This window comes from Melozone crissalis, unplaced genomic scaffold (assembly GCF_028551555.1).
Source record: "Melozone crissalis strain CALT ecotype California unplaced genomic scaffold, PUWL_Pcris_2 ptg000027l_1, whole genome shotgun sequence".
In the NCBI taxonomy this organism is placed as follows: domain Eukaryota; kingdom Metazoa; phylum Chordata; class Aves; order Passeriformes; family Passerellidae; genus Melozone; species Melozone crissalis.
Window position 1 is genome coordinate 40,930,817 of NW_026535805.1, and position 11,234 is coordinate 40,942,050.

Below are 11,234 nucleotides of genomic sequence, written 5' to 3' on the forward strand. Positions count from 1 at the left end.
CCAGGCCATTTTCTCCTAACCTGTAACTTGCTACTTCAGAGACGAGACCGTCACCTCATTACAACCTTTCTGAGGGCTGTAGAGTGGCATGGTGTCCCCCAAGCCTCCTCCAGGTTTAATAACTGGCTTCCTAACTGGCCCCAGACCCTTCACAATATTTGGCAGCCTCCTTTGAACAAACTAAAGTACCTTAATGTCTGGTTTCTGAGAACATGCATTAGTTTAGCAGAAGGATACATACCTCACTTACTTGAGCAGGTGACCGTATTGAGTACACCTGAAAAGGTTACTATAGAAACCTTCTTAACAACGAAGTCACCCACATCTAGCTACTACGAAGTAGTAGACAGGGCCAAAACCAATAAGACCCTTCAAGAGCCTAAAGAGCTGTATGAGAAGTGCATCTGAGCCCAGCTGGAGAAGATACCTGCCTTTGCTCTCACACTTAAAACTAGGGGTATCAAGAGGGGTTACAAACCATAGTAAAAATCTAAGCTGAAGAGCCTGAAAACAGATAAACATTCCCATCTCCTCAGCCATAGGTGCTCAGTCCCAAATATTCACATTCATATCTTACACATCAGCATAATCAGGAACTCCTTATGACCCACTCCACTTATGAGCTACTTGGTAGAAAATTTAAGACACATGAAACAACTTGCAGGAAGATAACAAATCACAGCAGTCTGAACCCCTTGCTTCCAAAAAACAGACAAAAACACAAGTTCTGAACTACAGAATCCAAAACACTGGGGAAGTTAGGAGTTTAATACTGCCTAATGTGAGCAAGTGAGAATTCAATTACTTGGCTACCTTACCTACTGAGAACTACAGAATCAGATCTCCAAGTGCATGACAATACGAGTTAGAAGATGCTACCACCCACAATTTGAGGCAGAAGAACAAGTAAAACACATATTGTGTCCATTAACTTCCCTTGATGAATTTAAGCAAGCATTTACAGAAATCCTACATTATCTCAGAAGAATTGGGAAACAGTTAAGGCTGTTCTTCTCATTTGCCTTGGCAGAGGGACCCAAATTATTATCACAGAGGCACCAATACTTTAGATAAGTTACTCAGAATCCTAGAAATACAGACCAAAGCACCACCAAGCAAAGACAGTATTTAACCATCTGCATTATTGCAACCTGAATCTGTGCCATGTTCTAGCTAGTAACTTCTGGGGTAGAAGAGAAAACAAAAGTACCCAAAACCAGGAATAGTGGCAGGGATCCCCAGGATCTTTTTAGCAAACTGACTCAGTTAAAATACTAATAAACCACACCAACAAATAAAAAGTTTTTTGCATCTTCTGATGCTACACTTTGCAATTCAAAAGAACTGTTCCACAGACACCAAACCATTAATCACACATACACTAGACTGGTTCAAAATTTATTTGCCATTCATTTCTTGCACTTGAAGTACTCTTCGATGACATCTTTGGCCTGAGATTCCTTGCCATAGTCCTGTAACACAAAACAACATATTGTTAACATAAAGACAGACCCATTCTAAATTTCACAATTTGTTTTTCTTAAGGACAAATGGGATTCTGACACTTTATCACAAGAAATTCCAAAATCCCATACAAGTAAGCTCAAGCAATTTGCCAGTTTTTCCCCTGCTCTTTAACAAGACTATTCTAAAGCACAGCTCTATTTCATGCAAATGAATGAATGAAATTTGACATTGACACCCACTGACAGGAATGCGAACAAAATCTTTTCTGCTTAAAGAAACTCAAAGCACGTGAAAAAGTAGCATAACTATGAACAGCCATGCAGAAGGCCCTAGTGTTATTGTGAAGATGTAGCCATCTCTTGGGACCTCAGAGACCACAAAGTCTTCAAGGCTCGTACTGTGGCTTTACTTTGCCAGTGTTGTTGTGAAACAAGCTCTGCAAAACATTTTCAAGTTGAGCAGACACACTGAACTGGCTTTTCTGTCTAAAGCAAAGCTTCCTGTCTATTCACTATAAACAAAAAAAAATTAGGAGCTGTATTTAACAGTTCCTTATCTAAAGCAACCTTTGGTTTACTACTCATTTTCAGAAGTCAAGAAATAAAACAATTAGTAATCTTACTTTGACAACCACACAACTGCAGCCCACCACTTTGCGAGGTTTGCCTTCTCTGTCGATCTTGCAGAGACCCACCCATTCGCCCAGCTTCTTGTTGTCATCAACCTGTGCAGAGCACCACACCACATTAGAGCTTGCCATTCCCAGCACAGCTGGCTCAGCCCAGAGGCTGCTGTACTGTCAGAAGCATTGGGTAACGGATGGCTGCTTTCCTCACAGGCATCAGCAGAGGGAGCCAAAGTATCATCATCGTACAGCTTGAGCCTCCCTGGAGCCACAGGAATGTTCCTCCCGCCCTCCACTCCCAGCAGTAATTTCACTTATTAAACAGGACTCCAGAACTCACTTAAACTGTGCAAAATAACCAATCCACATCTCTTGCCATCTACACCCACAGGTTTTGCACTGTGGAAAAATGGCAATCACATAGAACTAGAACAATCTGCTGCTAAGTTCTGCCTAGGCAAGCCAAACACGGAATTACAGTAGTGTTCTAAAGGTTCAGCTCTCTACGTGCTGAAACAAGCAGCATAGCTGTTCCAAACTTTTGTCTCAAGTTCACTCACCTTTATTAAGTTGATCTGATGTTCTGCACAGAGCGCTTCAACTAACTTTACATATGTGGGTTCATCACAGTTTGAAGCCAGAACACAGAGATGGGCTTGGCGTCTGAAAAAAAGAGAGAACTGATAGATGTTACTTCAGGCACCAATTAAAATTTCTTGATAATCAAAACCAAAAATAATTGCATTCAGCACATGCATTTCTAGAGAACCACTTCCTATGCTTCAACTTTTGGTTATCAGACACCATAAGCTTTTAAAATACTAAATATACTTTTGATTTGGTTTGTCACTTTTAATGTTTTTTATATATACATTACAGGCTATTCATATATTGTTTGCTTTATCCTCAGCTTTTACTCCTGTTTTGAAACCTTCTAAAAATACTACTAAATTAAATTCTCAGTCATTGGAAAAAAAGTCTGATGCCTGGATAAACACCAGGTCCCCTACAGAACTGTCATTGTTACAAAGCAACCAAGTTACAAGTGACTTTTTCATATTTACCACAGATTACAGTAATTTAACATTAGAATTTTAGTTATTAAAAGTTTGAATTTCCAGGCTAAAGTGTTTTCAAGTTCTTCAGAACAATCTTTTCTACTTACGTTCAGAGAAGCTGTAATGACAGGGCCCCAATTCTAATTAGGATCTTTGTATACTGTGGTACAATGTTAAGATACCAAAGGGATACCTGACAACAGAGAGAGCTGAGTAGGTCTTCTATGCTTAACCTAATGAAATGTGACCTCTGCAAACAAGGTCACTTTTCTCTAAAAAGACCTTTATCAGGAGTGTCACCAGAATGCCAGAAATGTTTCCAAGCAAGAACCATTGCACACAAATGTGTAGAAGCCTCACACACACATTATCTTAAAACACTGCTTATAAAGCAGGAGCTGAACTCAGAGAACTCACACAAAGCAGCTGTGAGCTACCTAAGCTGTATTTCTCTGCCCTTGTTTAGTGCCTTGTCCCAGAGGTTTCTGCATACAGGTTTGTCAGACAGCAGTTATCACTCACAGGACGAGTGAAGGGGTATCCGACTAACTGAGAAGTCATCACCCAAACACTGTAGCTTTACAACTAAGCAGATTTTTCTTGCAAGGCAAGTATGGATTTACAAATAAACACACACTGGTGTGTATGCATACCTGTAGATACATATGTATTTTGCCCTAGAAAATACCATAACTGATTACCCAATAACTGGCACAGAGGTCAAACATTGTTTCAATATTGCACCTTGACAATTTACTTACTCTTGCAATATACAAAAACAGACAGCAAAAAAAAAGTTTAAGAAATCTATGAATTTAAGGCTTTTTCATAAAAAGGAAATTAACTTTTCCAGGAAAAGTCTGAAATACATATTAACCTGATTAAAATAATGTAAAGTTTTGAAAATACTTTATTACTTCTTAAAATATAAAGTTCTTGAAACCTAGATTTTCATAGCCATATATAGCAGGCACGATTAAATTTTCCTCACAAAACCCATACATCCATATGAACACTCAGTGGCACTGGGGCCACAAAATGACAGAAATTAATACACCAGATTCTGCTGTTCTTCAATTATTGAGTTTAGCTTTTATATTTTAATGTTCCTCTTAAAGGCCCCAAAAGACGACAATTACTGACAGAAAGCTATAATCTTGTGTGAGTTTAAACTGAACACCTGAACAAAATGGCCACTGCAGGTGTTCAATACACCTCATCACAAGGTCTCACCCAGTTTTACTACTCACAGCAGAGAAACTGGTGACACCACACTTACTTGTCCAAGGCTTTGGCTGCTTCACGGATACCGCGAGCAAGGCCATCGTGGATAAGTGCGGTCTTCAACACTTCTTGCAGAGCGGTGTTAACATCCATTACACCTCCAGCAGTAATGCTAAAGAAAAGACACACAATGTTCTCAGCGTGCCAACAACTTTCAGCTATAAGCAAAAGCTGCCCGTTCACCTGCAAGCATCCGGCCATTAAAAAAGGACAGAAAAAAAAGCAAGTTAAAGCACTATGCCAAAGGAAAACCAGACGAAGGACGAACTCGAAAGAAGCGAAGGCACTAAATCCTCCTGGCGAGCCACCGGGCCATGCTGCCTCCATGCTCCTTTGGGGAGAGGACGCCATGCGCACAGCGGCCCTGCCAGGCGGACCCCGCGCCCGTCTCCCGGCCTGCAGGAAGCACGCAGCAGCACCGCGCCGGGGCCTGCACACGCGGCACAGCCAGAGCTCCCGAGCCGGACGCGCCACGGAGCGACCCGGCCCCTCCGCCCGCCGCCCCCCGACGGCCCCGGCCCTGCTCACCCTTCCTCGGCCATGGCGCTCTCGGTGGGTGCGGTCCCCGCCTGGGTTCCTACTGCAAATACAGACACAGGCCGCCCCGGTGAGCGGCGCCGGCCGTCCCGGGGCCCCCGCCCGGCCCGCTCCCGCCGCGATGCCCCGAGGGCCGGGGGGATCCCGCCCGGCCGGGCCCCGGCGCCATCGCGGACACTCACCCGGCACCGCCGCGCGCCGCTGCACAGAGAGGGGGCGGCGCCGCTGCCGCGCGCTCTTATAGCGCCACAGGACCCCGGCCTGGGTGCGCGCGTGCGCGGGCCGGGGCTGCCCGCTGCGGTGCCTGATTTTGGGCCTGCCTACACCGTGTCCGCGGTGAGATTTGTGCCGGTTTGAAACCAAGAGCTAGGACGTGGTTTGAAACAGAAATTAAAGGGTGAAACTGAGTAGCTGTAAGCAACAACTGCAAGGTGGCTTTGTCAAACAAATACTCTATGGGAGATACCTCTGCTCTTACCAATTGCTGACCCCAGCAGTCACAGCAGAGGCCCTTCCTCAAGGAAGATTAAATAAAGCCTCACAAGAAATCGGTTTGCTACTTTCCTTTAGGGAAGGAACGGTGCCAATTAGGTCTCCGAAGGAAAACTTAACACCCAAGACGTTCCATAAAAAGGAACGTTGTTCTTTTAATAGAGAAATAACTTTTAAGTGCCTATAGTATCCATTTGATTTGGAGGAGCAGCCTCTGGGGGGGATCCCCAGCTGTGGCAGCCGGGCAGGGCTCATCTCGGGCTGGGTCACAAGCCAGGGCTCACCCGGGCTGCTTCCCTCGGGCAGGACGAGCACTCGGTGCTGCCAAAGCCGGCTGGCCTCACTGGCACCGTCCCTCTGCCCTGGCAGCCAAGAAATGGGGAACATGGAGAAAACACCCTAATGCCCCTCTCTGCCAGCAGGTCACAGCGCTGAGCTGTAGATCGGAAGCCTCATAAGTGCGACTGCTCAGCCCTGTTCCTGTCACACACGCACGGGTGGTTCGGCTGATGGCGAGTGCAGCACGGCCACCGCACTGACACGTGTTCCTCGCTTGGGTGCTGTTAGTCTGACACGGGGCTTTGTCCATCCCAGCTGCTTCTGATGGATGACTTGACTGTTTGGTATTCTCCATGTCACTATCTTTGTAAAAAGACCATAGTGATAAAATAAAAGTAGGCCACAAATATTGATAGCCATGGTTTGTGACTAGTGCAATCAAACACATTTGTCACCAGCGTTGTTAGCCACTCTTTCCACAATATGTTCTTCCTTGGTCTTCCTGGTGTTGCCAAGCAGTATGTAGGGTAAATACAGCTAGGGAAGGGACACTGTGCACAAAGCAATTCACTGCAGCTGGTCAGGGCAGAGGAAGACAGAGAGGAAAAGTGGAACCTGCTCGGTTGTCTTGGAGCTGCCCAGCTCAGCCTGCACAGTTTTTCAGAGCCTGCCCAGGGAAACACCTGGCTGGAGGCTGCAGCACTTCCAGGCTCCAGCTGTGAGACACAGCTCATGCCAACTCTGAGGCAGTCACCTACATTTGCACTACAGAGATCTATAAAGGACAGAAGCCAATCTCTGAGCAAGTCATGGAGAGAGAAGCACAGTATGAGGGCTGTCCTCTCACTGCAAACTGAGCTACCAAGGACAAAGTGGGTAGGAACAACCCTGACCACTGCTAACACGGCAGCCTCTGAGATGCATTTGGCACCTCCAATGCTGTCATATATTGCTTGAAACTCTGAACTGCAACTCCTGCTGCAATACCCCAATGTGTTGCAACTACTGCAGTCCTAACGTAGATATTCTAATTTAGCAGCTCCTGTGAGACAGGAGCTCTTCCTCCACAAGAAGTAGGAACATGTAATTTCCTTTGCACCGCTCAGAAAGCATGCAAGCAGAGCACACACAAATAATACTGCTCACTTTTTTCCCACCTCTTCAGGGGAGAATGTTTTTCCCTATATCCATCCATCACTGGTGCCCTTGAAAAGCCTCAAAGGCACCTAATCTACAGGGCAGTTTTGGTAGTGAGTGGAACAACATACCATTATCTGCCCTAAAGGTCTTGAAAGGATAAGAAGTCTGTATGCAGCCTACGACACATCAGTATCTGCAGGAAGTGCTATATACATTCAGCCCAGGAGATGGAAGCATGCACATCTGAAAGCTTTGTACTACAGCAAAAACGATAATAACAGTCAAAGTATAGTCTAATATTCTAGCAGCCCACCACTAAAAAGCAGTTTTCCTAGAACAGTTGCAAGAAAACAAAACTGTGCTGAGATAAAAGTTACATATTTGTAGAGAGGAAGTTTTCATTGGCACTGAACTCTGTGTGGAAATGTTGGTATAGCCTAGTGGGAGTCTGTTATTTTTGTCTAATAACTAATGAAAGCATGTGATCCTGTTGGAAGGTCTGCTTCCATTGCACAGTGTGAGTTCAGCATTCATGTGGGTGTTCTGCATGCTGTTGGTACTATTCCACCTGCTCCACCTTTCTGTCTATATTCCTAGAAGCAGTAGCTAATTTCTTAAGCTCTGCAATTTCCCTTGGAGTTATGTTCATTGAGCACCCTGCAGTTCAAATGCTGGCACACAGCCATGGGGAATGACCTGTTTAAACCAAGGATTGCAGTCCTGTGCGAAAAGTACTTCCAGTGCACTTGAGGCTGGGTGAGTGGTGTAATGAGAATGCTAGAAAATGAGGAGCTGCCAGATGCAGTGTTCTAAAGGGCTGAGGTGGTGTCAGTGCAGATGCTGACCTGCAGCTTTGCTGAGCAGCCAGCCCCAGCAGAGGAACTTGGTCCTCTCAAAATTTAGTTATATTACAAACAGCATAATGTGCTGCTTATAAACTCGGATTTGGGGAGAAGAAGATGAGCTGCTGTCACATGGCATTCAAGAATTTTTATTCTCTCCAGCCTGCTGTTCTGAGTGATCCATTTGGACTCACCATCTTGCTGCATGTATTTAAAAACCCTCTGGTTATAGCTACTACCCTTTGCACTTGCCATTCAGTTCCTTGACTCTCCCTGACTGTCTCCCTTTCCAGGCTGGCAGCCTTCCTTTCTTTTTCCACTCTGATCAAAAAGGGAACTGAACCTGGGGACTTTTTCAGAATAGCAGTACTGCAGTGAGACTTTAATGGCTCACTCTTCTCTCAGCCATCCTCTTCCTGCTCCTTTTCCCCATTTTCTCTCCTTGTCTCTTGCTCTGGTAACATTTATCTTCCCCTTATACCCACCCTGGCAACCACAACCTGTCTTCTTCAAAATGTCAGACTACAGGGATGGTTTAAGTGCCATATTGTAAACTGGAGACTCAGGAACTGAGTAATGAGCAGTTTAGACAGTGGCACAGTGTGGTGAGGCAGCCACATAGGCAGATGAAAGTATCAGGTATTGCAGACTCCCAAGAGAAGTCCATGACACTGCTGAACTCTGAACAATAAATTGTGAATTTCAGTTCTGAACTTTCATCTCACATCTGTCTCCAGAAATACAAAACATGGCCATGTGCAATAAATAAATATCATAGGATAGAATTATCTCATTTTTCTTGCAAAACAGAAATTATTTCTCACACCTATGGAAAATCAAGCTGGAAGCCTTCTTGTTTTATATCCACAGAAGTTCTGCTCACCAGCCCTGAGGGAGAAATGTGTATTTCTCCAGATGTAGAAAAGAGCAGCCACCCACATGCAAGAGATCTCTGTGTCAAGTTTCAAGTACTTGGAGAAATTAAGAAGAGGTCATTCTGGAGTTTCAGAGAGAGGACAAGCTATGGTATTTCAATACCAATTTGAAATTAACTAAGGCCTTGATCATGATAACTGAACAAAACAGTTTGCTAGTTTCTGTTGCCTTCTACAGATTTTGCATGAAATGCTAAAAGGATGTGGTTATCATGTGGTCACATTAGAGTAATTTTAAACTATTTCCCAACAGCATTGTGCGGTTGCTGACAAAAAAAAATATTAATATGATGTAAATATGTACTAAGGACTTTCTTGATTGCAATGCAAGTCTTTCTAAGATCTCCACAACTATACAGAGCAATAATAAGGAATATGTATTTCCACATGTGCTGAGCATTTCATAATATCCTGGACATCTGTGAAGGAAGCTCCTCTTAATGCAATTGTCCTTCATTTGTTTTTACCTTGTGGACATCGGCCAGGAATTTTACTCTATGACTAGTATTTATAGAGAACTAGTGCTCTTAGCCTTGAATTCTACATCCAATTTGGGATCTGAAAGGAAAACTACATGTCATTAAAGTTGTTGCAGATGTGACATAAGCAAGAAAGGCTTATATGCTTTGAAAAAATATATACATATTTGTTAGACTTGATAAACTGTTTTAATAGGTTGGTAACAGGTCCTAGTTCAAAGGTTAGCAAGTATTTGTAGCTCTTCTGGTTTTGGCTGGGGTAGTGTTATTTGTCATCAGAGTAGCTAGCATGGGGCTGTGTTTTGGATTTGTGCTGTAAACAGTGTTGATAACGCTGGGATGTTTTAGTTTCTGCTGAGCAGTGCTTGCACAGAGCCAAGGCCTTTTCTGCTTCTCAGCCCACTACAACAGTGAGGAAGCAGGGGATGCACACAAGGAGCTGGGAGGGGATTCAGCCAGGACAGCTGACCCCAACTACCACAGAGATATCCCATGCTGTATGATGTCATGCTCACCATATGCAGAACTGGGAAAAGAAGAAGAAAGTAAGGAACATTTGGAGTGATGGTATTTGTCTTCCCAAGTAATGGTTGCCTGTGATGGAGCCTGCTTTCCTTGAGATTGCTGAACACCTGACTGCCCATGGGAATTGGTGAAGAAATTCCTTGTTTTGCTTTGCTTGCATGCATGGCTCTTCCTTCACCAGTTCAACTGTCTTTATCTCAATGCATAGGGTTTCTAACTTCTGCTCTTCTGATTCTTTGCCTGATCCCACTGGGAGGGAGTAAATGAGAGTTTGTGTGGGGCTGAGTTGCTGGCTGGTGTTAAACCACAATGAAAGCTTACTAAGAATATGTGAGGAATTAACCAACATGTTGTATTAACAAGTTTCTTTTGGCAATAATGAGCAGTGCATAAGCAAGGACCTTCGTAGCCATGTTTCACTATTGGAGTCATGTATCACAGCTACTTCTCACACTGTAACCTTCTGTGCACACTGACTTTGTGGAAAACTGACTCTATAGGCTTTGTTGGGTTACTCCTGTGTAATTAGTAATGTAAGGATGATTGGGGTTTGAAAATAGTTGGAAGCTGTGGAGTTAAAGAGTCTAGGCTCGAAAGAGCAAGTAGTTGGAGTAAGAATTGTTTCATCTCCTGAAGATAATTGACTGCATCTCCAGCCACAAAAATGAATGTTTTATTCTCTTGCCACAATTTTTTTTTCTCTATAAGTTTCTCTTATTCACTCTACGTGTGTGCCATACTTTGAGTATATCATGTTTTTGTTATTATGCTTTTGTGAACTCATCATGGCTTGCAAGTGCTCTTCCTTTTTTTTTTTTTTCTTTCTTTTTTTTTTCATGGAGGGGAGTAAAGCTGCTGAAGAGGCAATATCTATGGAAAGGATTTATCGTTATGTCTTTTTCTGGAAGCAGACAGGGAAAGTTCAAGGTATTCCTAGGGACTTTTCAACAGCCATAATACATGCCACACAAAATATATTCTCAGACTAGGTTCCAGCAAAGGAACATGTAGCTGCTTTTCTTTGTGGCTGCTAAATAGCTTTTAAGTTTTCTAATCTTGTGGTAAGAAAGAAGTTCTGCTTTTTCCTGTCATGTGGACTGTGAGATTCTAAAGTTAGGTACATGGCAAAGTTTGTTCTGAAATGTCCTTTCTAAGCATGTTAATATTGTAACTGGTGACTAGATGAAATACTGATAGCTTAAAATAGTTAAAATAGTTCTTTTAAGATGTGATTACTGGTTTTCCTCTCCCAAGTAACAGGTGAACAACTGTCTCTTACTATGTTTGGAACTTATCCTCACACCTCATCTCCTTCCTCACTTTCTCACCCTGTGGATAGGACCTTGTGCTAAATGCAGTGATTCTACCACCTCTTCCTCATCTCCAGCTTGAATTTACTCCTGGCCAGTTTACAGCTAGTAATTCTTGCGCCAACGCTGTCGTTAAGCCCTTGTATAACAAATCCTGCAACATGCCAGGCTGTGTAATAATCGGCGATCTTGCTCGGTCTACCAATCTTAGCAATGTACCGTGGGTGCCCCGGGCCAGGTGTGCATGCCCCGGGTCGGGTG

At 43.7% G+C, this 11,234-nt stretch overlaps 1 protein-coding gene and 3 non-coding genes across 5 annotated transcripts; all 4 read right to left on the reverse strand.

Annotated features, from left to right (window-relative positions):
- Positions 1–1,377: 1,377 nt before the first annotated feature.
- RPS12 (ribosomal protein S12) lies at positions 1,378–5,208 on the reverse strand. Of its 2 annotated transcripts, XM_054279611.1 has the most exons (6): positions 5,154–5,188; positions 4,963–5,014; positions 4,430–4,546; positions 2,653–2,755; positions 2,090–2,191; positions 1,378–1,472 (listed from the first exon to the last, which is right to left on the reverse strand). In XM_054279611.1, the coding sequence occupies exons 2-6, from the start codon at positions 4,974–4,976 to the stop codon at positions 1,410–1,412; spliced, it is 399 nt and encodes a 132-aa protein (XP_054135586.1). In that variant the 5' UTR covers positions 4,977–5,014; positions 5,154–5,188; the 3' UTR covers positions 1,378–1,409. The 2 variants fall into 2 exon arrangements, with proteins under 2 accessions (XP_054135586.1, XP_054135587.1); XM_054279612.1 differs by lacking the exon at positions 4,963–5,014 and having other exon boundaries at positions 5,154–5,208.
- LOC128939585 (small nucleolar RNA SNORA33) lies at positions 1,812–1,946 on the reverse strand. Its single transcript, XR_008483234.1, has one exon. It is a non-coding gene; the product is annotated as a small nucleolar RNA SNORA33 (small nucleolar RNA).
- LOC128939581 (small nucleolar RNA SNORD100) lies at positions 2,258–2,344 on the reverse strand. Its single transcript, XR_008483230.1, has one exon. It is a non-coding gene; the product is annotated as a small nucleolar RNA SNORD100 (small nucleolar RNA).
- On the reverse strand, positions 3,646–3,720 carry LOC128939580 (small nucleolar RNA SNORD101). Its single transcript, XR_008483229.1, has one exon. It is a non-coding gene; the product is annotated as a small nucleolar RNA SNORD101 (small nucleolar RNA).
- Positions 5,209–11,234: the final 6,026 nt, after the last annotated feature.

Excerpts from the sequence above, each read along its gene's own strand:
- RPS12 (XM_054279611.1), bottom strand. Across the intron at positions 2,756-4,429 it reads GCAGCCAAAGCCTTGGACAA|ACGCCAAGCCCATCTCTGTG; the intron begins GTAAGTGTGGTG and ends TCTTTTTTTCAG. Across the intron at positions 1,473-2,089 it reads GCAGTTGTGTGGTTGTCAAA|GACTATGGCAAGGAATCTCA; the intron begins GTAAGATTACTA and ends TTTGTGTTACAG.